General features: G+C 41.0%; 2 protein-coding genes and 1 pseudogene across 11 annotated transcripts in view; 2 read left to right on the top strand and 1 right to left on the bottom strand.

Annotated features, from left to right (window-relative positions):
* Window positions 1-26,052, top strand: part of LOC138419220 (zinc finger protein 665-like) — a 127,776-nt gene that overhangs the window by 2,360 nt on the left and 99,364 nt on the right. The gene's annotated exons all lie outside the window — the stretch shown is intronic.
* Window positions 1-26,052, top strand: part of LOC138419223 (zinc finger protein 665-like) — a 33,031-nt gene that overhangs the window by 2,439 nt on the left and 4,540 nt on the right. For 3 of the 10 annotated variants that reach the window (XM_069551782.1, XM_069551784.1, XM_069551783.1), the window contains 3 exons: window positions 11,470-11,552; window positions 16,788-16,914; window positions 19,014-19,061. Coding sequence is in view for 6 of the 10 variants with exons in the window: in XM_069551779.1 (XP_069407880.1) it covers window positions 11,538-11,552; window positions 16,788-16,914 (142 nt within the window). In the remaining 4 variants the exon portion in view is untranslated. Of the gene's footprint in view, window positions 1-887; window positions 970-9,825; window positions 9,905-11,469; window positions 11,553-16,787; window positions 16,915-19,013; window positions 19,062-26,052 lie in introns of all 10 variants that reach the window. The other 7 variants (XM_069551777.1, XM_069551775.1, XM_069551776.1 and 4 more) reach the window with 4 other exon arrangements.
* Window positions 15,561-15,960, bottom strand: LOC138418528 (ATP synthase F(0) complex subunit C2, mitochondrial pseudogene; annotated as a pseudogene).

The raw sequence follows: 26,052 nt of genomic DNA, 5'->3' as shown, positions 1-26,052 counted from the left end.
GGCAGATTACCATACAAATAGTTTTGTTTACATAGATTAGGGGAACAATATCTGAGTATAACATACTGGTTTGTGAAGTAGGTTCTCAGCCTTTAGGTGGAACTGACTTGAAGACAGAGTCTAGGGTAAGTGCATAGTCCATTCACGTAGCTTAAGACAAACATTTCCATAAGAAAAATGGATTGGTTACCTCAAGGTTTGAGAATAGTTAACTTCAGGTGAAACCAGGTGTCATTATGGCAACACGTAAGTTAAGAGAAACCTCCTTTTAAATTTGTATAGAGAAGGACAAAAGTATCGCTAGTTTGTTTCCTCCTGCCGCTTAAGAGAGATTAAAATGTCTAACACTTGCAGCCTATTTGCTCCATTTGGAGACCCCTGGCCTTCCTGTCTGTTACCCTCTCAGTCCCCCCTTTTCTTTTAGAAGAATTATGTTGCCTAGGGACAAGGGGCATCATTCTTGTTTCATAACTGCTTCCGAGCTGACAAGGGGCGTTGTCCTTAAATTGGTGAGGCAACATATTCTCCTAACCCTCATACCGAAGATGTCTGATCCAGGGCCCGCAAATAGTAGCTGGAAGAAGCTGCAGCAGAAGCAGGAGTTAGAGCAACTATTGCAGGAAGGGGGACCCCTTCCAGGGCCTGAAACTGGGCTCTTGTCTAACACTCGGAAATGAATTGTCTGAGGAGACACATGTGCTGACAAAGCAAGAGATTGTATTGGGAAGGGTACTTGGGTGGAGAGCAGTAGGGTAAGGGAACCCAGGAGAACTGCTCTGCATGTGGCCTGCAGTCTCGGGTTTTATGGTGATGAGATTAGTTTCTGGGTGGTCTTTGGCCAATCATTCTAATTTGGAGTCTTTCCTGGTGGTGCACGCATGGCTCAGCCAAGATGGATGCTAGCGAGAGGGATTCTGGGACGTGGACAGACACTCGGTGTCTCCTTTCGACCTTTCCCGAACTCTTCAGGTTGGTGGTGTCTTATTAGTTCCGTATTCCTTATCAGGATCTCCTGTCATAAAACAAGTCATGCAAATGGTTACTATGGTGCCTGGCCAGGGTGGGCGGTTTCAGTGTGCTTACCCTAACACAACCCGTTGTAACTTAAAAGCTTTCATGCAACTAGAAACGAATCCAGTTACACAGTTACAGATGCAGGGAGCAAACAGCAAAAACAGAGCAATCAAAATTATTGTAAATAAGATAGTGTTCCACCATGGGGCCCTAGTTAACATCTCCCCAAATGAGGCAGTTAAGGCTTCAGGAATATCCATAGCCTCAATCATCTTGTTCATGTGTTTAGTGAAATGAATAACATTAGGGCTCATATCAGGTTTATATGTACAGCATTGGGTCTGAATAATGGCACAAGTTCCTCCTTGCGCAGCTGTCAGAATATCTAAACCTAATCTGTTTTGTAAAACCACCTTTCTAATTTGTGCTTGTTCAGCATTAAGAGCTGCAATAGCTTTCTGAAAATCTTGTAATGCCTGTTGAGTAAAATTAGTCAAAGATCCACTCGCAGCATAACATCTGTAGTTCCCAAAGAGGAAACAAAGACTGCAGCCAGTGAAATATACCAGTGAAATCATACCAGTGAAATATAGACCTTGTCCACTGAGTTTTCAGGTGGGGTAAATTAGCAGGCTTTTCTGGAAGCTCTGAAAATATAAAGCCGTGAGTAAAGGCTAGACGCAGGGTGCATCTCCCTATCCAACCAAGGGGAAGCCATGCCTATAGGTAAGAGCCACATATCCAATAGGTCCCGTTTGGAGCAAGCCAGCTGACTAAGATATCCAGTCCCAATTAGTGCCTGGCCAGACAAAGGGAGGACCTGAATTGGGGTTGGAAAACACTGGAATGATTACGTTGCATAGTTCCTGAGGTCAAAATCCCAATTGTTTCCAATCATTGTAATGAAGTTGTTGGCTTGACTTTTGGGGATGACTCTGTTTGTTCCCAGCATATAGGGGTAATAGATACTAGACGTCCTTTTTGAGGAGTTAGCCATATAACCTCATCCCATATTTGATAAACGTCAGGTAAAAAAGCATTAGATCCAGACCTATTTGCCTTATGTGTAGCGAAATAGTCATTAAACCGAGGCAATGCATAATCAAAATTAAAAGTCACATGTCCATAGTTAAAGTACAAAGTGTTGCACCAGTCCATTTTAGGGTTGGTAGATGTCATCAGATGAAGAAGAGGCATCACATATGATTGTTGTCGAAGGTATTCGCAGACTTGGAGAAAGTCTTTTTCCTGAAGTGGAGATGTCCACCACAGGAATCCTTTCATGATGAAGAGGGGAACTCCAGGAACAGTGTAAGTGATATTCTATTTCTAGAGCTTTAGATACCCCCTGAGTTACAGCAACTTTAAATGCAGAGCCATTGTCACTCTGAAGGCTCATGGCAGCCCAAACCTGGGGATAATTTCATGGATTAAAATCTTTATAACCTACTTAGCCTGCTTACTACGACAGGGAAAAGCCTCAATCCATACAGTAAAAGTATCTACCCAAACTAGTAAGCAAGAATATCTATTAGCTTTTGGCATATGAGTAAAATCAATTTCCCAGCCCTCTCCAGGATACTTTCCACTTCATTGTAATCCAGATATTGCTAGCTTCTCAGTCTTTGGGTTATGTTTCTGATGAACCTGACACCTTTTGATAATGTTCTTTAAAGTTTTCATTACATTTTTGCCTTCAAGCAAACTAGAAGCCATCTGGTAAGTACTCTCTGCACCGAAATGAAAACTCTGGTGTACACCTTTAAGAATTTTCCATTGAGCATTTTTAGGAATTATTAATCATCCATCCTCAGATTGTAACCATCCTTTATCTGTAATCTTTGCTCGTCTTTTCTCATGTCTTTCTAATTCTTCCTCAGTATATTATGGTTTTTCCTGTTCCACAGGATCTGTCCAGATCAAAGGTGTCTACAGTGAAGGGGTTTCATAAAGTGCCAGCTTTTCTGGCTTGACAGTCAGCCAGCTGCTTATCTTCAGCTGCTTTACTCCCATCTCTGCTGTGCCCTTTGCAATGCAAAACAGCTATTTCTTTAGGACAATATATAGCAGTTAAACAGAGAAGGCAGTGGCCCCCCACTCCAGTACTCTTGCCTGGAGAATCCCAGGGTCGGGAGCCTGGTGCGCTGTCATCTATGGGGTTGCAGAGAGTCAGACACGACTGAAGCGACTTAGCAGCAGCAGCAGCAGCATAGCAGTTAAAAGTGTCTCAATCTCTCTGAAATGCTTAATAGATTCTCCTGTTGCTGTTTTAAACTGTCTTTCTTTCCATATTGCAGCATGAGCATGTATAGTCAAATAAGCATTCTTAGAATCCATGTAGATATTTACTCGCTGCCCTTTGCTTAACTCTAGAGCTCGGGTCAGAGCCACAAGCTCCGCTAACTCAGCACTGGTTCCTTGGGGGAGAGATTTTGTTTCTGAAACCTGATCAGCAGTCACCATGGCGTAACCTGCTTTATGCTTTCCATCCCAAACAAAAGAACTGCCATCTGTAAATATTTCCATGTCAGGATTGTCTAATGGGGTATCCATTAGATCCTCCCAAGCTGCATAAAGTTAGGAATTGGGAACAATTGTGATCAGGTGTTTCATTTTCCTTCTCAGGAAGGAAAGTGGCAGGATTTAAATGTCCACAGACTTTAAGCTTAGTTACAGGTCCTTCTAACAACAATGACTAATATTTAAGAAGCCTACTGTCTGTCATCCAAATATTAACCTTAGAATTTAAGATTCCACTCACATCACGAGAAGTCAGGACAGTAAGATTTCGTTGATTAATTAGTTTTAAAGCTTCAGGTGCTAATAAAGCCTCTGCCCCCAAATTACTCTTAGGCAGTGGGGCCACCCATGTGAAATTACATCTAATTTTCTGCTTAGATAAGCAATAGGTTGCCGGTGAGACCCTCGGGCTTGTGTCAAAATTCCCAAGGCCATACCTTTTGTTTCAGTGACAAACAAATTAAATCCTGACCCTGTGGGCAAGCTCAAAGCAGGAGCTTGCAGGAGGGCAGTCTGAAGAACCTTAAAAGCCTTTTGAGTATCTGGAGACCAAAGCAATTTGTCTGTTTGGGCCTGCTGAGTTTCAGCTATAAGTTTATATAAAGGCCGGGCAAGTTCCCCATAACCCGGAATCCAAATATGACAGTAGCCTGTGATTCCCAGAAATCTTCTTAAAGTCATAGGTAGGGGATGATTTGGTATGGGTTTAATTTTCTCAGGGCCTATGGCCCTAGTCCCTTCTCATATGATTAGGCTCAGATATCTAACAGATTGTTGACAAAGCTGAGCCTTTCCTCTTGATGCCTTATAACTGCAGCCTGCCAGAACGTTTACAAAATCTTCTGAGGCTCCTGAACAAGCTTCCTCTGTCTCAGCACAGAGCAAAATACCATCTACATATTGTAACACCACCGCTTCAGAGCTATTAAAGTTTTGTAGATCCCGTGACAAACTTTGTCCAAATAAGTGAGGACTGTCACGAAATCCCGGGGGCGAAACTGTCCAGGTTAACTGAGAAGCTGGCTGCATAGGGTCTTCAAAGGCAAATAGAAATTGACTTTCCTCCACCAACGGCACAGAATAGAAGGCATCTTTCAAATCAATTACTGAGAAATACTTGGCTCGTTGAGGAATTTCAGACAATAGAGTATAAGGATTAGGCACCATGAGGTGTAAAGGAACTACAGCCTCAATTATTATTTGTAAATCTTGAACTAGTCTCCATTTATCATTTGATTTCTTTATACCCCAAATAGGAGTGTTGCATGGACTGTTACAGGGAACTAATAGTCCCTGCTCCTTTAAATTTTCAATGATGTGCTTTAACCCTTAACCTCAGGTTTCAGTGGATACTGCTTCTTATATGGAAATAAGTGAGTCTTTGACCTTAACAACTACAGGAATAGCATTTTGTGCTTGACCCACAGATTTTCCATCATCCCACACTCTAGGATTTACATTTTGTTCAAGTAGAGGGAGAGAAAGGTAGGGCTCCATATTTATGAAAGCAGAGGCATGGACCTTGTTCAGTATATTCCTCCCCAAAAGGGGTGAGGGAGACTGGCACAATCAGAAACTCGTGTGAAAATAGCACAGAATCTCAGTTACAACATAAAGAATAACTGAAATAATACCCTTTGACTTGTCCAGACAGTACCATTACGGAAGCGGATCAGGAAGGAAGTGGGCCAGGGGCTTCAGTAAGCATGGAGTAAGTTGCCCAGTATCTAAAAGGAAATCAATGGATTGGCCCCCCACAGTTATTAGTACCTGGGGTTCCTCAGGTGTAATTAGGACAGGAGCTTGTGTGGGGACCCCTGGGCACCTTGAGTCCTGATTGTCTTGAGAGTCTGACCCCAGGTGTCATTATGACAACCCAGTATTTTAAGAGAAACCTCCTTTTAGATTTGTATAGTGAAGGAAAAAAATACCGCTAATTTGTTTCCTCCTGCTGCTTAAGAGAGATAAAAATGTCTGACACTTGCAGCCTATTTCCTCCATTTGGAGACCCCTGGCCATCCTGCCTGTTACTCTCTCAGCATCTTGTAATAAAATAGACATATTTTCGACTGTGGTTTTACCAAAGACATGAATTGTGTGTATGTGTGCACACACAAATGGATATTTCTGGTCTCAGCTCTTTACCAGAGAATAATGGAGGTATCACATTAGATCTTGTGAAATTAAAGGCATTTCTTTGAGAAATGGAAAAATGAACATTTAACATGATAAAAGCAACAAAATGCTTCATTCTTTCCTTTCAAAACAAGAAAAAAAAAAAAAACACCTAGTTTAACTGGTTAGTCTAATGGTCTGTTTTCTCCATTTTCTATGATCAGTGAAAAAAAGTGAGCTGTGTGGTGATATGAAGATGTTTCCCTCAGGTCCCTTTGTGACTTTTCTGTGCAGATGAGGAAGGATGGGCTGGATTGACCTGGAACTTTCCAACAGAGCCTCTCTATTCATAATGAAAAAGATTGCTTAGATCCTATTTCCAAACTGACCCCTTACAATGTTTTTTGTACCAGTGGATATATATTTGCAATTCTGTATTTTTAAAATATTTTACTGCAATCATATAATAAAGAATTACCTCCTTGGTATCAGTTTGACCCAGTCTTGAAAAAAAAAGTTTCTTTTGCTCAGATACATGACAGATGTTCCTGGTCTTAAATGGGCTGGGCAGTAAGGACAAACTTGGCCCCCTTGCCCTTCAGCCTCCCATTTCATTATTCAGTTATACCCGGTTCTCCTCACTCAGCTCAGACCTTCTCATAAATGGCTTCTCTCTCGGCCTGAGGGAGCCCACTTGTAACATGCAGATGAGAGACTAGACCGGAATCTCTAAAGCGTGAGCAACACTGACCCCTGAAATGATTAGCTATATTGGCTGTGTGTCTGTGTGTGGCAGTTCTGGTTTGGAGGGAGTTTCTGGTGGTAATGAGAATTTTAAATAGATCCCAGTCCTCCCAGAATGAAAACCAAAAAGGAAAACTAGGATGGAGGCAGGATCACAGGCTCAGAATTAGATGACTTTTATGACTAAGGCTAAATCTGAAGGGAGATTTTTTTTTTTTACATCCTGATGTTCAGACCTCCACTGGCTTTCATTTGTTCTTGGGTCAAAAGCTTGACTCCTCGCTGTTTCTCCACAGCCCTCTGTCAAGCTTAGGGCCCTGTCAGTGTCTCCAGCCTCATCCTGGGAGTTGACCCTTTGCTCATGGTTCAGCCTGTCCTGGTCTCATTTACCTTTTCTCTGTTTCCAAATACCAAAACCATTTCTGTTTGATACCTTAGTTTCTTTTCTCACCTTCAAGTCACCCTGGCTGAGGCCCTTTGTCACCCTTCAAGTATAGGCTCAGAGAGGTCTCCCCACCCGGTCTCTCTCATGTTACCCAGGTTTATTGCCTGTGTATCAGTTGCCATCAGCAGAAATCAATGCCCTTCTTCATGGGTTATGAGTCCTTCCTGGTTCCCCTCTTTTTAGGGCTCATAGTGTTCCTCTTCTTCCCAGCGTGGCTGCAGTACCTGTTACTGGAAATGTCTTTAGATGACAGGACTATGGGTTTGGCCGAATAATCCTCAGGGAAGACCAAGAGAACAGGGCAGGTGATGATGTTTCCCATGTTCTGGACATTTCAGCTGTAATTGATCTTTACCCCATGTGACTACTTAATTACTCAAAAGATGATCCAAGAAATATAGGAAGTCCTGAAAAGACCTATAGAACTGGTGTCCTCAAGCAGTGGGCTAAGATGTCCCCATGTTTAGTCTGCTGGGTTTCATCCTCTGCAGCCCCCAGATCTAAGCTCTGTCCATCCAGGGACCAGTCACCATCGTGGACAGCAGCTTTGCTATCTAGGAGTTCATGTGCTCCGTGTCAGCGTTGTGATTGCAGTGCACTGAGGATGAGCAGAAATCCAAAACCTAATGGGGCAGGAAGGAGATACTGCCCCCTGCTCCCCACAAGAGCTAGAATATCTTCCAGGTAGGTGTGAGTGGAGAAAACAGGAGAGAGTGAGACCTGGAGACCCTTGCTTTGAGACTTCCTCATCTCAAATGCCTTTGTACGTGGACTCCATAATGTCCCCAGGTGGTGGTAGACTTTCGCAGGAGGGCCAGTCTCTTGATTTTCATACTGCATGTGCAGTGCCCTTTGGGTGGTAGCTCGTGGGCACTCCTCTTGTGATCCCCTTTGCCAGGAGACCCCTGTGTGCTTTAGTCTTGCTTAGTCCAGCCATGCAGGGAGGAGAGGTAGACAAATGGGGAAAGTGGAGGGAGCCTGGTGGGGTCTGCAGGAGGCTTGTGGCAGTACTTGGGGGCATCAAGGTGAGCCCAGTGAATGGAGCGTGCACCCATCCCCAGTGTAGTTGCAGGGACAAGGGGTGTGTGGATCTTTTGGAAGAGAATGTCTCCATTCAGGCTGGAGCAACTGGAAGCGGGTTTGTTGGAGAGCCTGCATGGAGTGGTTTAAGGTTCTACTGCCTGAGCTCGTGTTCCCCAGGACAGCAGTGCTGAGGCTGACGTGTGCCTGCACGGGTTTGATTTGACAACTTGTGTGACCACGCGTGAGCAACAATGAAGGACGTGGAATGAGCCAAGAGAAGTCTTTTCCACTGTTAGAACTGTGGCCTGGGCTGAGCCCGCAGGCACCTGTGGGTGCAGGAGGATGGGAGCCTTGGGCTTGAGAGGCGGGTTCTAGCAGGTGCCCCCAGCATCCATTCCAGTCCCTGGCTTTTGTTGGCTCTTTTAGCAGGCAGGCACCGTAGAGTAACGGAAAATCTCAGGTCATTTTTTGCATCAACTTTCATATCATTGTGTACTTGGGGTTGCTGGTGCAGAAAGATTCATGTGCATTTGGGAAAATACCAAGAGAATCTGGAGTGTTTCCTTGGAAGATGCTGAGGTCTCAGTGGGCCATGTGCATCATTGGAATTATCCCTTTTTTTCATAGTCTTTGGAGATTTCGATGTTTGACCTGGATCACTCTCTGTAAATGAAAATATGGTGTCTTGTGTCTGTGGATCCTTGGTGTCCTCTTTTGTATTTTGCGTCATGCATGAGCTATCAGGGCTTGGAATGCTTTGTGTTTGTATAAGAGCATTAGAGGCTCATAGGGGCTCTGTGGACACTCTGTTGGACACCATGAACGTTTGTAAGTTTGTTTGAGTCCTGCTGGGAAAATAGGAGTACTAAGGTTAAGATCACAGAATGCTTGTTATGAGGTGGTCCTGCTGGGTAGGGATCTCTGTGCCCAACCCGAGAAGAGTCATAAAGTTCTGTGACATAGGGGAGGATGGCTCCGAAAAATCAAGAGGGCAGCAATGCCGCAGTGATCTGCAGCCTGGAGGCTTGTCCTCTAGAAGATGCAGCTGCAACTGTCTTGCTGCCAGGCTGGGTTCTGTGTTATCCACTCCTGTCCCTCCCAAAATAAGCACACACACAGGCACAGTACAGAAAACACGGAATCTTAACTGCACTGTTGGTAGTAATGTAAATGGTACTGCTATGTTGGAAAATAAAATGGAAGTTCCTTAACAAATTAATATAGAACAGGCCTACAGTCTGTGAAACCCATTTCTGACAGATATCCATAGTAAAAACAATCAGTTTTTCAGGGATATGTCCACAGTCCCACGAGTGTGACTGGATTTGCAGTAGCCAAGGCATAGATACAGCCCAGATGTCTCTTGACAAAAGAGTAGGTTACAAAAGTGTGGTATAGCAATATTTATTATATACTGTATATTCATGAACTATTTTTTCTCTGTATATAAATATAAAAATCAAGAATCCTGCATGTATGCCAGAATGAATGAACCTAGAGAATATTATGCCAAGTTAAATAAGCCTGACAAAGGAGGACAGACCCTGTGTGGAAACTAGACTTGTCAAGCTCATAGAGCCATCGAGTAATGAGGCTTTACCAGGAGAGGGGTGGAGGGGCAATGGGCACTGGTAGTGGAAGAGTGGAGATTTCTGCTGTAAAATAAGTGAGTTCTGGGGATCTGAGGTGCTGCCTGCTGCCGGTAGTGTTCCTATATCCTTGAAATTTGCCCAGAGAGAAATAATACAGTGTAGTCATAGGTGGAAGTGTAACTTCCTCGACTATAATAATTATTCAGTGTATGAGTCTATCACATGATCACTTTGTACACAGTACGTTTATACCATTTTTGTTAGTTACACCTTAGTAAGGCTGGGAAAGAAAAAGAGAATTGGGGGGTGCTTTTCTCCTCTCAGTGGTGCTCAGTCCAGGCTTCACGTTTCACTGATGATGGATTTTGCCAGAGTCCAGCTCCAGCAGCCAGGGAATCAGCCTGAAGAGATGAGCGGTGTTGGTGGAGAATGATGCAGCCTCTGATGGAAGGTTCGGGACTGCATGTTTATTTCAAGCTTCAGGTTCTCTTTTATACTTTGACAAAAGCATTAGGTCAGAGGTTTGGCATTTACAGTTTCTCCTCACCCAGATTTATTGTCTCCATAAAACATTGTTGCTCTTCAAACAGAGTTTCTGCTTCAGCAATTCTGTCAGAATCCTGGTTACTTTAACTTGTGATTACATTGTAACTCATGCTTATTTCTGGGCTGCATACCACAGTCCTCAGTTTGTTTCTTATCTTTCTAAATTCTGTTTGCCCTTAGCATCCTAAGCTCACTATCTCCTAAAAAGACTTATAGCTATTAATAAGGAGAAGGCAATGGCACCCCAGCCTAGTACTCTTGCCTGGAAAATCCCATGGACGGAGGAGCCTGGTAGGCTGCAGTCCATGAGGTCGCTGAGAGTTGGACATGACTCAGTGACTTCACTTTCACTTTTCACTTTCATGCATTGGAGAAGGAAATGTCAATCCACTCCAGTGTTCTTGCCTGGAGAATCCCAGGGACGGCAGAGCCTGGTGGGCTGCTGTCTATGGGGTCGCACAGAGTCAGACACGACTGAAGCGAGTTAGCAGCAGCAGCAGCAGCTATTAGTATCTCTGAAATTCCTAATCTGTATAAGATATAGTAAAACATGCTAGCACTACCACATTCCTTAAGTTTTTAGCTTCTAACTATTCTTAATTATTCCTAAACCCTAAATTCAGCAAACCTTCTTTGCCATAAACATTTCCCTCACAAATAGGTCTCAGATGACAGTCCTTCCCAAGGCCTCAAGCTGCAGCCTACATGATCATCCTGGAACACTCTTTGTAAAGACCCTTGAACAAATATCAATGGTTAACTTTATGGATTCTCTGGGCACAACTGCAGAAGGCTTTGTGCCTTCTGCTCCTCTCAAGGACAGTAAGCACCTTAAGATTCTTTTCAGTCAACTCAACCGAGGAACGGAAAAAAGTCAGAATCACAAGACCTAACTCCTTCATCCTGAGTCCGTGCCTGCGGGATAAGGAGAGGGGGTTGGGGCCGTGCCTCCATTTTGTCAGTAATGCGTAACGCGGCTCCGGCACACAAGTTTTGTACCCTCTGACCAGAGATTCCCCTTCAGGTAGTTTGTGTTGGTCCACAGCTTGAGAATGTTTAAGATGGCCAGTTGATTCCAGTCTGGATCCCTCACTGAGCATCAGGACTCTTGAGTCCTCCCAGTCCTGAGGGCTGAGATCTGGGCTGAGGAGGGGGTGCTCTGTTCTGAGTGGGGATGGATCAGGGCCTGCTGTGTGACCTGAAGGAGATGGCCTGGTCTGTGGAGGTGCCTCCTGCTGCTGTGTACATGAGGCCTCAGCAGGAGGGGAATGTGATCAGAGGGAAAGTGTGGGAAAGTCCCATGTTGGTCTCTCTGCGGAAGTTGACTGTCCTGAGTCCCTTCTGAGACAGTGGCCACAGGGGCCTGTCTGTTCCTCATGGTGAGGGCTTCCCTGTGTGTGTGGTTGAGGCTCAGCAAGGGGATGTGTTGACTGTAAACATTAAACAGCATGTTTTCCACTTTCATGATAGGCCTCTGAAGACTCGTGTTGCCTGAGGAAGCCCTGAAGTTAAGGAAGAGGAAAGAAAAGTAGTGAGGCATGGCTCTTTCTCAGGTAAGGTCATATTTAGTCTGTCCTTCCTGAAATGCCCTTCTCTGGACTCACTAATCGTGTCTGATTCTGGAGTGTCCTGTGTGACTCCTGTACATGCACACTCACCCGAGGCCTTCCCTCAGGCCCTGTAGTCTCCACTTAGATCCCGTCTCCCCATGACCCGGTGACCTGGCCCTTGTGAGGAGGCTCCCCTGGGCACCATCCAGGGCAGGGCTTCTCACCCACGGGTTGGAGCTGGGGTCTCTGTGCTGTTGGGCAGCGGGGATTGCTTAGGGTCTATCTGGATGCGCTGTCTGCTCTGTCTGCTCTGTCAACCAGGGTAAGGAAACTGCACATGGAAGTCAGGTGTTAGTATGCACAATAGCTGGTAAAATCTGGGAATCAGATCTATTGAGCCTGTCCTTTCCCTTGTGTGTATCTTGACATCCTTGTGAATATACCTTACATATATATATACACAAAGAATTATTTCTGAGTACTGTGTTCTGTTCAGTCGGTTTATTTATCTGTTTTTATACGAGTACCACATCACCTTGATTACCTTGTAATAGGTGTTGAAATAGAAAGACTTCCATCTTCCTTCTTCAAGAGTTTTGCTGTTTGCTCTTTGAATAGTTCTGTGACTTTCATGATGTTTTATTCTGCTTCTACAAAGATTGCCATGACAGTTTTCATAATGAGTTAATTGGTTGATTGACCCTTTGTGTGGTTATTAAAGAATCTTTTTTGATATTACATGTTTCTTTTGTAATCTTTATGATTTTTACTGATGAAACTTTGTCATGTGGGAAAGAAGATACATTTACTTCTTTTTCAATTTGGGGACCTTTGATTTCCTTTTCTCATCTAATTGCTCTAAGGATTTCAGTGCTTTGTTGAAGTGTAGTGCAGAGTGTGCGTCCTTGCCGCCTTCTTGACCTCAGAGGAAAAGCTTTCATTATTTCCCCATTGCTGTGCTCTTTTCATAATGGCATTTGTTATGTTGATGTTGGTATAATTTATTGTTTGTAGTTCGTTGAGTGTTCCATCTTGAAAGGTTGTCAAATTGTTGTCGAATGTTTTTTTTTCCTGCATCGAGATGATCCTGGTTTTTTTCCCCTTTAATCTCTGAATGTAGTGTGTCATATTAATTGATTTTTGTATGTTGACTTCTCCTTGCCTTACATGAATAAAATCCACTTGGTCATGGTGTCAGATCTTTTTATTTATTTATTTTAATTGAAGGATAATTGCTTTACAGAAGTTGTTGTTTTCTGCCTAATACCAACATGAATCAGCCATAGGTATACATATGTCCCCTCCCTCCCATCTTCTTCCCTATCCCACCCCTGTAGGTTGTTTGGAGCCCCTGTTTGAGTTCCCTGAGTCAGTCAGCAAGTTCGCATTGGCTCTCTACTTTATATATGGTAATGTAAGTTTCCATGTTACTCTCTCCGTACATCTCACCCTCTCCTTCCTCCCCTTCCCCCTCCATCTGTTCTCTGTGTCTGTTTCTCCAGATCTTTTTAATATGTGTTGAAGTTGGTTTGCAAGTATTTTAATTTTGCATCAGTATTCATCAGGGGTATTGGTTTCTAGTTTTCCTTTCTTGTGTCTTTGGGAAATCAGCAAACTATTAGAATCATGCTTGCTCCATAGAATTAGCAGGATTGGTGGTAATTCTTCTGTAAATGTTTGGTATAATTTGGTCCTGTATTTTTCTTAGAGGTTTCTCACCACTTTTTAAATCTCTCTAGTTATAATGGGCTTCCCTGATGGCTCAAATCATAAAGAGTCTGCCTGCATTGTGGGAGACCCAGGTTCTGTCCCTGGGTTGGAAGATTCCCTGGAGAAAGGAATGGCTGTCTAGTCCAATATTCTTGTCTGGAGAAATTCCATGGACAGAGGAGCCTTGTGGGCTACAGTGCATGAGGTCACAAAGAATCAGACACGATTGAGTGGCTAACACTTTCACTTTCAAAACTTCTCAATTTTTTTGTTTCTTGATAAGTAAAATAGTTTGTATGTTTCTAAGAATTTGCCAGTATCTCCTATATACTGTCATTTATAGGCATTATTGGTCATAGTAGTTCCTTATCTTTAGAAACTTTCTTTTCAGTTGTAATCACTCCTGTTTCATATCTGTTTTTAGTTTTTTCTCTTGTCTTTAGTCTAGGTGGGGGTTTTCCTATACAGTTTTTTTAAAACATCAACTCTTGGTTTGTTGATATTTTATATTTTTCTACTTTCTATTGTATCTCTGGTTTAATCTTTCTTATTTACATGTTTCCTTCTGCTAAACTTGAGTTTAGTTTGTTTTCCGTTTTCTACCTCCTAGAGGTCTAAAAATAGATTTCAGGTTTAAGATCTTTTCTCTTTTTTAATGTAAGCATTTAACCTTTCACACTTTCCTTTTAGTACAGTGGTCTCTCTGTGTTATACATTTTGTAATGTTGTCTTTTCGTTTTCATCCATGTATTTTAAAATTTCCATGTGATTTTTTTCTTAGCCCCTTTTGTGGTGTAAGAATGAGTTGTTTAATGTTCACATTTGAGGAATTTTCTTTTTTTCTTGTGTTTATTTCGTTGTTGTTAGGAAAGATACTTTTATGGTATCAGTCTCTTAAAATGGTTAATTTTCGCCTAACATGTGGTCTCTCATAAAGAATGTTTTCTGTGTCCTTGAGATACATGTGTTTTCTGCTTTTGTTGGGCCGTGTGATCTGTACATGCCTTTTCAACGTTTGCTTCATTTTTCTGAGAGATCTAATGTTAGATATATATATTTTTTTACTTGTTACAGCTTTTTAGTAAATTGACCGTTTTATCATTATATAATATTTATCTCATTGCACTTTTTTTTTTTCTAAAGTTTGTTTTGTCTGATATAACAGTCTCCCCTGCTCTCTTTAGGATGGACTGTCTTTTTCCATCCTTTCACTGTTCACCTTTCCATGTCCTTAGGTTTGTGAGTACCACCTGTTTCAACTCTCTGACAAACTCTGTGTCTCTTGCCCTGTGTTTTACCTCTTCTTACTTCTAGTGGCCCCTGCTCCTGTGCATCGTATGGTGGTGAAAGACAGGCACCCTGGACAGCTCCTTTCGTGCCACTGTAATTTCAGAAGGAATGTATTGAATGTTCCCTTCCTATCATGATGTTTCTTCAGATAGTCTTGCTTAATAACTGTATTTTTTTCCATATTATTTTTTGCCATGATTTTTAATTCTCCGAGAAGTTTTTTTTACTTTGCTGTTGTGATAATTCTTTTGACTATCTAATGACTAATCTAATGACTCTTCTAATTTCAAATCACTTTTATTAATGAAAAAAAAGCAAAGTCTTTGGCTTCTGTTAATGCCTTGCTGTGTAAATTTAAATGGATAAAATTGTATCTTTGTATATGGTAATTTTATTATCAATTGAGTTCAAGTATTTCTTTTTTAATATTTTTACCAGTTTTTTGGTAGCCTAGTATAGAATCCTGTTGACAAACTCAGCTGAGTACGAAGGATACATGTTTATCATCTGAAGGATGCTGAAATACATGTGAATAAAAGGATGATATAAAATTGTCCAAAAAATCTGCCAAAAGATGAATCCTCTCATGTCAGTTAATTTTTTATAGATAAGTATGCATGCATGTGCAAGTCTGTGGTTTAATAGAAGACATCATGATTTAAAAACTGCATATCACCTTTTTTTTTCAGTTGAAATTATGTTATCAGTATAATCTGTGGCCTTGAAATTTTCTAAGCAATCCTGTTAGTGTTTTAAGTAGTAAATTACTAACAGCTGTGTTTCTATATCCACGTCTATAATGACCTTTCATGCCATTCCACATTGTTCACCTTGGACTTTTTTTTTTCCACATTAATACAATATTTATTTGTTTTCCTTCTGTCAAACCCTGAGCTCACCACTTTCCCCAGGCTGCCTGGGGAGTTCCAGGAAAGGGAACATACTGGGCCGACACAGGAGAAAGAACTGTGGGAGATGGAAACAGCTCCTTCACTTCGTGAAGAAGATGAGCTAGACCACCCTCAGGCAAAAGAGCCCCATGGCCTTTGAGAGGGCCAAGCCCATGGCGTAGAAGAGCTACTGTTTCAGAGAAGGGTTCCTAGCATAACAGTGATGAAGCTCCCAAACACAGTCCCACTTCCAGCCCTGGAGCCAGCTAACCTTGCTGTGGCAGCTCCAGCTCCAGGAAACTTGGCTGCTGTGTCAGAGTGCTTTGAAATGGCACTGGTTTGGAAGCTGTGGCTAGGAATAAGTGAGATGGTACCAGGGACCTGGGACTACCAAGCTGCTGTGGCTCTCATCGGTCAGTGTTTCCAGTCGTTCACCACCACTGTGGACAGTGATCACTCAACAGGGGGGAGGTTCTCTCAATCAGGGAGAGGGTAGAGACTAATTTGGCACAGGTGTTCATTTTCAGGGGAGGAAGGCCCGAGGCCCGAGAGCTGTTCCCCCTGCAGAGAAGACAGAGGGGCAGGGAGGAGGCTCACCTTGGACTTCTTTCAAGTTTTCTTTAGGAGCCCTCTGTCAAAGGACTTTTAATGTTGTCTGTATTAACTGTTAGATGCTTAAGCTTCAGTTGCTGAGCCCAAGCTTCTGAGTTCAGGTGCTTCATGTAACATTTCCCTTCTTGATCTGAGTCGAGTTTCTCAGAGTGTCTGTGACACAGGTTTTCTTCTCTAAGGTGGGAACAGATGGTTCTTTAATGAGCTATTATATTGATGACAGGTTCTTGCCTGTAAAGTACTTATTTAATGTTTAGAGTAATACTACAGTAATTTTGGGCAACAGGAAGCCCTCAGACACTTTTGGTCCTTGCTGCTGTTATCAACATCATACCTGAAAATTTTGACCTTTACATTAAAAGTGCCGTGGACTTTGTCATCTCTGAAGACACCACTCATGCTGTACCTCATCAAGATAATGAATTGCACTCACTGGGTAGAACATAATATCTGACACTTCTGTATAGCCAATACAGTGTTGAGCTTTATTTTTATATATTCCATGGATTTTGAACAATGATGAAAAATCCATATTAATTGGAAGATCTCATGAGGTCTTAGGAAAAAGCATAAGAAATTAAAATTAGAGATCCATACTTTCTCCAGATACCCCTGCAGGGGTCTGTTAGAACACATACTTCAACCAAGTCAATCCTTGCCCCTTACCACCCTTTCTCTTTTTCATGAAAATGAGAACTTTTCATGGCCCTTTTGGTGACATGTGGTTTCATTTCAGGAACGACTGACCTCTGAGGATGTGGCCATCGAATTCACTCAGGAGGAGTGGGAATTCCTGGATCCTGCTCAGAGGGCCTTGTACAGGGACGTGATGCTGGAGACCTATAGGAACCTGCTGTCTGTGGGTGAGGATGACTTCCTTCCAGAGCTGCCCTTGGGTATCTGCATTTTCCCTGTGTGCCCCTTAGGAGGCCCTGATGTCTTTAATCTGAGAGTTCTGGTGACTCAGCCATGACACAGGTTCATCAGGTTAAACTGACCCTTTTCAGATGCTGTGTCTGTTTCATGTCATATCTGAGGTTGTCTGCAAAGCTCAGTAGCAAATGTTAAAAGAAATACCAAAAAACCTGATTTCCTAATTTCTACCTTTTGACTTTTGGCTCAGTGTTTAGAAAAATCCACAGCACTTTAGATTTCTTACTTCTGATAACGCTGAATATCTACTTGTTTGTTTTTGCTTGCTTGTTTACTTTTTTTTGGCTGCACCATTCTGCTTGTGGGATCTTAGTTCCCTGAATGAGGATCAAACCTGCACCCACTGCATTGGAAATGCAGAGTCTTAACCACTGGATCACCAGGGGAGTCCCAGAATTTCTGTGTCTGATCTGAATATTATCTCCACATTGGAGCCTGAGAAAAAGCTCTGGACAGTGGAGAGTGATGTAAAATAGCCAAAACTACCAACATATAAAGAAAAATGAGTATCTCAAAGGGCTGGTTTTTTCTGTTTAGGAGTGGGACAAGTTCGTGGATTGCATCCTCTGTGGTTGTTACTTAGGAAAATATAAGAGTGGGTAGAGAGATCGTCTTTTTGATTGTAGATCCTACGAGGAGAGCACATGTGAATCTCGCAGGCTCTTGTCCCATCTCAAGATGCTGTAATGTCTGACCTTCATGTTGTATTAGTTTTACTCTTGTGCTGCTCTACCCCGTCTGGGAATGTCAACTGTTCCTGATGTTCCATTCTCCTTACTTTGTATCATTTTACCTCTTCAGTGTCTTTGAAATATATATCTGAGGGTCTGAAATTTTATCTGGTTTCCTTGCTGTGATAATCCACCTATGTTTTATTGGCAGCCTCTGGTGAGTCTTGTGTAGTGGATTTAGTAGGTAACAGAAAACTGTGATGGAGACACTATTCCTAATGTTATTTTCTTGCTCTGTACAAAGTCACCACTTGAAGCTATCCAGTAGAGTAGTCAGTATGTTCTAGGGTTATGAGAGAGAACATGTCATGAGAGCCTGATACATCTTTCCAGGTTATTTTCTGGCTTTGGAGACTCTGTCAAGGGCACCATGACAGTGTTGTTGATGTGGATCAAGGACCATATATTTTAGCCTCTGTAAATGGTATGGGAATTTATCCCGGGACAACTTTGTCCAAGTTCACATTCTCATATCTATGAAGCTATTGGCTGCACTGTTGTTCTGTGTATTGTAGGTATTTTTTAATTTTATCATTGAATTCAAATTTCTGTGTTACTGTTAGTGTTTCTGTTTTGTATTTGCAATGCATTGGATGGTTGATTGGGGAATGGTCCCTATGGTGGAACTGGTGATCAGTCTCTCTTAAAATTCTTTATATATTCTTTGTATTCACTTAGTATCAGATGTATGATTTCCACATATTTTCTCTTTTACTGTTGATTGTCTTTTCAAACTCCCTGCACTTTAATGCAGAGTAGTTTATAATTTTGATATAGTTCAATTTATTAATATCTGGTTTTATTTTGTGGCCTCTGCTTTTGGTGTTATTTCTGGTAAATCATTTGTGGGTCCAATTTCCAGAAACATTTCCTGCACGTTTACTTCTAGGAGTTTTATACACGTGGGACTTAGGTTTAGGTCTTTGAACCATTTTGAGTTCGTTTTTGTCTGTAGTGTAAGATAATGTTCCAAGTAAATTCTTTTGCTGGTGGGTATTCAGTTTTGTCAACATGTCTTGTTTCATAGACTACTTCCCCCATTTAGTAGCTTTTACACCCTTGTGAAACATCTTTTGAACATCTCTGCAAGAGCTGTTTTTGTTTTAACCATTCTTTTTAGGTATGCTGCTGCTTCTGCTGCTAAGTCACGTCAGCCATGTCTGACTCTGTGCAACCCCGCAGATGGGAGCCCAGCAGGCTCCTCTGTCCCTGGGTTTCTCCAGGCAAGAATACTGGAGTGGATTGCCATTTCTTTCTCCACTTTTTAAGTATAGTTAATTTACAATTTTGTGTTTCAGGTATACAGCTGTTTACAAGATACTCAGTATAGTTCCCTGAGCTATATCGTAAGTTCTTGTTGTTTTATCTATTTTCTATATACATTAGTTTGTAAATATACAGACTCCTAATTTATCTCTCCCTTTCCTGCCCCCATCACCATCCTGTACTATCCCCTTTGGTAACCATTAGTTTGTTTTTCATTCTGGTGAGTTTATTTTGTGAATAAGTTCATTTGTACCATTTATTTCAGTTCAACATATAATATCCTATGATATTTGTCTTTCTCTGTCTGATTTCACTTAGAATAATCCCTAAGTCTGTCTATATTGCTGCAGAAGGCGTTACTTCATTGTGTTTTATGCTATGGAGGTGGCAACCCACTCCAGTGTTCTTGCCTGGAAAATTTCATGGGAAGGGGAGGCTGGCAGCTGCAGGTCATGGGGTCTTAAAGAGCTGGACATGGCTGAGCTACTTTCACTTCACAATATTCCCTTGTATATATGTACCACATATTCTTTATCCCTTTGTCTGTCAGTGAACATTTAGGTTGCTGCTGTGTTTTGGCTGGTATAAATAGTGCTACTAAAAATATTGGGGTGCATGTATCATTTTGAATTAGTTTTCATCCTTTCTGGATATATGCCCAGGATTGGAATTGCTGGTTCATGTGACAGCTCTGTTTTTAGTTCTTTATGGAACCTCCATGCTATTCTCCAAAGTGGCAGTACCAATTTATGTTCCTTCCAACAGTGTAGGAGGGTTCTCTTTTCTCCACACCGTCTCAAACATTTATCGTTTGTAAACTTTGATGGTGATCATTCTGACCAGTGTGAGGTGATACATTTTTGTGGTTTTGATTTGCACTTGTCTGATAAGTAGAGACGTCAAACATCTTTTCAGGTGACTGTGGGCCATCTGTTTGTCTCCTTTGGAGAAGTATCTGTTTTGATCTTCTGCCCAGTTTTTGATTGGGTTGTTTGTTTGTTTGTTTTGATATTAAGCTGTATGAACTGTTTGTATATTTTGGATATAAATCCCTTATCAGTTCGGTTCAGTTCTGGTCATTCGCTCAGTCCTGTCCGACTCTTTGCGATCCCATGAATCGCAGCGTGCCAGGCCTCCCTGTCCGTCACCATCTCCCGGAGTTCACTCAGACTCAGGTCCATCAAGTCCGTGGTCATTTGCATATATAGTCTCCTAGTCCAAAAGTTGAATTTTTGTTCTTTTTTTGGTTTCCTTTGCTCTGCAAAAAGGTTTTAAATTTAATTAGGTCTCATTTGTTTGATTTTGCTTTTATTACCATGACTAAGAGATAGATTCAAAAAAATTTTGCTGACATTTATGTCAGTGTTTTGCATTTGTTTTCCACTATGAATTTTGTAGTGTCTGGTCTTGCATTTAGATGTTTAAGACATTTTGAGTTTACTTTTGTATGTGGTGTTAGAGAATGTTGGAATTGCATTCTTTTTCATGTAACTATCCATTTATCCCAGCATCACTTATTAAAGAGACTTCTTCATTCTATATTCTTTCCTCCTTTGTTATAGAATAATTGACTCTAAGTAAGTTGGTTTATTTCTGGGTTTTCTGTCCTGTTCTACTGATCTGTGTTTCTGTTTTGTGCCATCATCATACCAGTTCCCAGGTGGCTCAGACAGTAAAGCCATCTGCCTACAATGCAGGAAACCCAGGTTCAGTCCCTGGGTCAGGAAGATCTGCTGGAGAAGGAAATGGCAACCCAGTTTAGTATTCTTGCCTGGAAAACCCCATGGACAGAGGAACCTGGTAGTCTACAGTCGATGGGGTCACAAAGAGTTGGACACGGCTGAGCAATTTCACTTTGACTTTGTTGACTGTCAGTTGGTAGTATAGTCTGAACTCAGGGAACATGATTCCTCCAGCTCTGTTCTTTTTCGAGATCATTTTAGATATCAGAGTCTTATGTATTTTGGTACAAATTAAGTTTTTCTTTGTTTTATGAAATATGTCATTGTTAATTTGATAAGGGTTGCATTGAATATGTAGATTGCTGGATAGTATCGTAATTTTGACAGTGTTACTTCTTTCAATCCAAGAACATGGTATATGTTTGTGCCATCTGTTTGTGTCATCTTTGGTATCAGTCATCAGCATTTTATAGTTTTATGAGTACAGTTCTTTTAATTTTTTAGGTAGGTTTATTCCTTAGAATTGTATTCTTTTCTCTGAGATGGTGAATGGGATTGTTTCATTAATTTCACTTTCTGATATATCATTGTTAGCGTATAGAAATGCAGCAGTTCTCTATATATTTTGTATCCAGCAAGTTTACTCTGTTCATTGATGAGGTCTAGTAGTCATCTGGTGGCATCTTCGGAATTTTCTGTGTGTAGCATCATAGTGACAGTTTTACTTCTTCTTTATTTTTTTTACCTTGAATTCCTTTCATTTCTTTTTCTTTTCTGATTGTTGTAGCTAGGACTTCCAAAAATATGTTCAATAAAGTGGCAATAGTGAACATTCTTGTCTTATTCATGTTGCTAAGGGGAGTGCTTTCAGTTTTTCCCTGTTGAGTATGATGTTAGCTGTGTGTTTGACATATACAGTCTTACTTATGTTGAGGTAGGGACCATCTGTGCTGACTTTCTGAAGGGTTTTTATCATAAATGGGACTTGAATTTTGTCAGAACTTTTTCTACGTCTATTGATGATCATACGGCTTTTAGTCTTCAACTGTTACTGTGGTGTATCATAGTGATTAACTTGTGGATATTGAGAAATCTTGCATCCCTGAAATAAATCCCACTTGATCATGGTATGATCCTTTAATGTCCTTTAATGTGTTAGTAACTGTTTGAATCTGCTCTTTTGAACTCAGGGAAGGTCTAGGAGATAAAGCCTTTTTCTACAAAAAAGAGTTGGATGCCTCAGAAAGGCTTTTGTAACTGGGAAGGTCTTCCAGAGTCAGTGTCAGTCCCTCCTTTCCTTTGATACTCCTCGATCTTAAGATGACCATGTGTGGAAGAAGAAACGAAGTAAATGTCCAATGGAGAGGTTAATCATACTTGGCAGAGGAACCCAGGTTTAGATAGCCTTTTCCTGGATTTTCCTTCTGATTTCTGCTAATAAGATTCTTACACAGTATCCTGGAATATTGTGTATGTTTTTCTTGAATATAAGCATTCCATTGTAACTTACAAAATTCACAGTAGGATACATTACATTGTAAATAGTATAACAGGTATTATCCTGCTTTCTCCATATATCACAGTCACTTTTAAAATCTCTCTTGTTTCTGTTCCATACCCATAGTATAATGCCCATAAAGTTGCTGAACCAGTTCTTTTCTCTTAAGGTCAGTATATTAGTTTGCACTCTCAGTTATTTTCACAAAGACATGCAGTCACAAGGTGATATCTGACATAAACCTGTGTACCCTATGCTGTACGCAGACCCTTTCTTAGTCCTGACCGGTCCTCACATAGTACCTTGATATGGATGGAAACATTGTTCTTACCTATCACATCCCTCCACCTTCTACATACTCTCACTGTAAAGATAATGTCTGATCATTTATTGAACACATTTCTCAGGACATGACCTAAATCACTGTGCATCCATGATGACTCACAACCCATTTCGAGATGGGATGGTTGAATAATAAACAGACTACTTCTGTCTTGTATCTTCCTTGATATTTTCCTTCTATGTTTCTTGTATTTTTTTTTTTTGTCTAATATTTTCTAGTCTATTCATTCGGGGGATGGTCATGTTTACAAATAAGTTTTTTCAGTCATCCCAGTAGGTTCAGATTCATATCCTGGTTCTGTTACCATTTTGTGGGCCAATTAGGTGTGTCTCCTGCTCTGATTAGAGAAAAACATGTTAATTTACCTCAAGCCTTTTAAAGCAAATTAGTGCTGTCAGTAATAAATGTCTTATAGTAAATACTCAAAATTTATTTGTTTAATAAAGGTAATATCTATATTCTGTCATATTCTTTATGATATGATTTTATGTACATTATATCTTTTTTTAATATAAGTTTATTCATTTTCATTGGAGGTTAATTACTTGACAATATTGTATTGGTTTTGCCATACATCAACATGAGTCCACCACAGGTATACACGTGTTCCCCATCCTGAACCCCCCCCCCCACTCTTCCTTCCCCATACCATCCCTCTGGGTCATCCCAGTGCACCAGCCCCAAGCATCCAGTATCATGCATTGAACCTGGACAGGTGATTCGTTTCATATATGATATTATACATGTTTCAATGCCATTCTCCCAAATCATCCCACCCTTTCCCTCTCTCACAGAGTCTAAAAGCCTGTTCTATACATCTGTGTCTCTTTTGCTGTCTTGCATACAGGGTTATCGTTACCATCTTTCTAAATTCCATATATATGCGCTAGTATATTGTATTGTTTTTTTTTTTTTTCCTGGCTTACTCACTCTGTATAACAGGCTTCAGTTTCATCCACCTCATTAGAACTGATTCAAATGAATTCTTTTTAATGGCTGAGTAATACTCCATTGTGTATATGTACCACAGCCTTCTTATCTATTCATCTGCTGATGGACATCTAGGTTGCTTCCATGTCCTGGCTATTATAAACAGTCCTGCGATGAACATTGGGGTACACGTGTCTCTTTCAGTTCTGGTTTTCTCAGTGTGTATGCCCAGCAGTGGGATTGCTGGGTCATTCTCCATAGTGGCTGTACTAGTTTGCATTCCCACCAACCGTGTAAGAGGGTTCCCTTTTCTCCACACCCTCTCCAGCATTTTATTGCCTGTAGACTTTTGGATTGCAGCCATTCTGACTGGCTTGAAATGGTACCTCATTGTGGTTTTGATTTGCATTTCTCTGATAATGAGTGATGTTGAGCGTCTTTTCATGTGTTTGTTAGCCATCTGTATGTGCTCTTTGGAGAAATGTCTGTTTAGTTCTTTGGCCCATTTTTCGATTGGGTCGTTTGTTTTTCTGGAATTAAGCTGCAGGAGTTGCTTGTATATTTTTGAGATTGGTTGTTTGTCATTTGCTTCATTTGCTATTATTTTCTCCCATTCTGAAGGCTGTCTTTTCGCTTTGCTTATAGTTTCCTTTGTTGTGCAGAAGATTTTAAGTTTAATTAGGTCCCATTTGTTTATTTTTCCTTTTATTTCCAATATTCTGGGAGGTGGGTCATAGAGGATCCTGCTGTGAGGTATGTTAGAGAGTGTTTTGCCTATGTTCTTTCTGGTCTTCTGTTTAGATCTTTAATCCATTGTGAGTTTATTTTTGTGTATGGTGTTAGAAAGTGATCTAGTTTCTTTCTTTTACAAGTGGTGACCAGTTTTCCCAGCACCACTTGTTAAAGAGATTGTCTTTAATCCATTGTATATTCTTGTCTCCTTTGTCAAAGATAAGGTGTCTATAGGTGCCTGGATTTATCTCTGGGCTTTCTTTTGTTCCATTGATCTATGTTTCTGTCTCTGTGCCCATACCATACTGTCTTGATGACTGTGACTTTGTAGTAGAGCTTGAAGTCAGGCAGGTTGATTCCTCCAGTTCCATTCTTCTTTCTCAAGATTGCTTTGGCTATTCGAGGTTTTTTGTATTTCCATACAAATTGTGAAATTATTTGTTCTAGGTCTACATTATATCTTCTTAAAATTTCATTTATTTTTTAATTGAGGGATAATGGCTTTACCAAATTTTGTTTTCTGTTAAACCTCAACTACATTATATCTTGTATGCGTTTCACTTGCAACATTTTTCAGCAATATTTTGTCTGACCCTAGTCAATAAATACACAAAGCACTCACTTTTTATTTATTATATTTTGGTGCCATTAAACTAGGTAATTAAGAATAGTGCATGGCTACAGATTAGCCTTCCTTGGTGGCTCAGTGGTAAAGAATTCACCTGCTAATGCAGAAGATGCAGGTTTGATCCCTGAGTCAGGAAGATCCTATGGAGAAGGAAATGGCAACCCACTCCACTGTTTTTGCCTGGGAAATCCCGCCTGGAAAATCCCATGGATGGAGGAGCCTGGTAGGCTGCAGTCCATGGGGTCGCTAAGAGACTGAGTGACTTCACTTTTACTTTTTACTTTCATGCATTGGAGAAGGAAATGGCAACCTACTCCAGTATTCTTGCCCAGAGTATCCCAGGGACAGAGGAACCTAGTGGGCTGCTGTCTATGAGGTCACACAGAGTCGGACACGACTGAAGCAATGCAGCAGCAGCAGCAGAGATTAGCCTTCCTTGGTGGCTCAGTGGTAAAGCACCTGCTAATGCAGAAGATGCAGGTTTGATCCCTGAGTCAGGAAGATCCCATGGAGAAGGAAGTGGCAACCCACTCTACTTTTCTTGCCTGACAAATCCCACGGACAGAGGAGTCCGGTGCGCTACAGTCCATAGTGTCACAAAGAGGCAAACACGACTGAGCGACTGAACAACAACAACATAGGTGGGGGTTGCATTGTTTATTGGCTGTTAGAAAACCAGTGAATATTTTACATCTTAATTTATGTGTCATTTACAGATGATGGTCTTTTAGTGTGTATTCTGCAATACAGCTGACACATACTACTTGTTAACATTGTAAAATGCCTTTTCTTTTTGGGTACGTAGTTCTATAGCAGATTTAGAAAACTGTTGTTTCAAAAAATTGTGTTAGTCATATTCTTCAATTTCTCATTTGTTTTCAATTGTAAACCACTTGTGAATAGTTAATTATTAATTGCGTAAGCTTGGTTTGGATTATTTACTGTTAGAATATATAATATATTTAGAATTTATTTATGTACAGTAAGTTTTCAGAATAAATGATAGTGTAATATTTTTCTTTTCAATTTGAGACAACTGTTGATTGATATGTTCCTAAGGGTCCTGGTAGAAAAATACTGTTTTTGAGAGTTGGCATAAGATTGTCCGATGTGAGTGTGTTTGGCATATGATTTTTAAAACTAGGCTACCTTAACGGTGAATTACTGTTACGCTTTCTTAAGTTAAGAATTCTATTCCTTTAGTGTTTCTAAACACTTAAGGTCATCATTGTGGTGTTTCATAACTTGATGTAAGTAT

This window comes from Ovis canadensis, chromosome 14, assembly GCF_042477335.2.
Source record: "Ovis canadensis isolate MfBH-ARS-UI-01 breed Bighorn chromosome 14, ARS-UI_OviCan_v2, whole genome shotgun sequence".
Classification (NCBI taxonomy): domain Eukaryota; kingdom Metazoa; phylum Chordata; class Mammalia; order Artiodactyla; family Bovidae; genus Ovis; species Ovis canadensis.
This window is presented reverse-complemented; position numbering and strand designations above follow the sequence as displayed.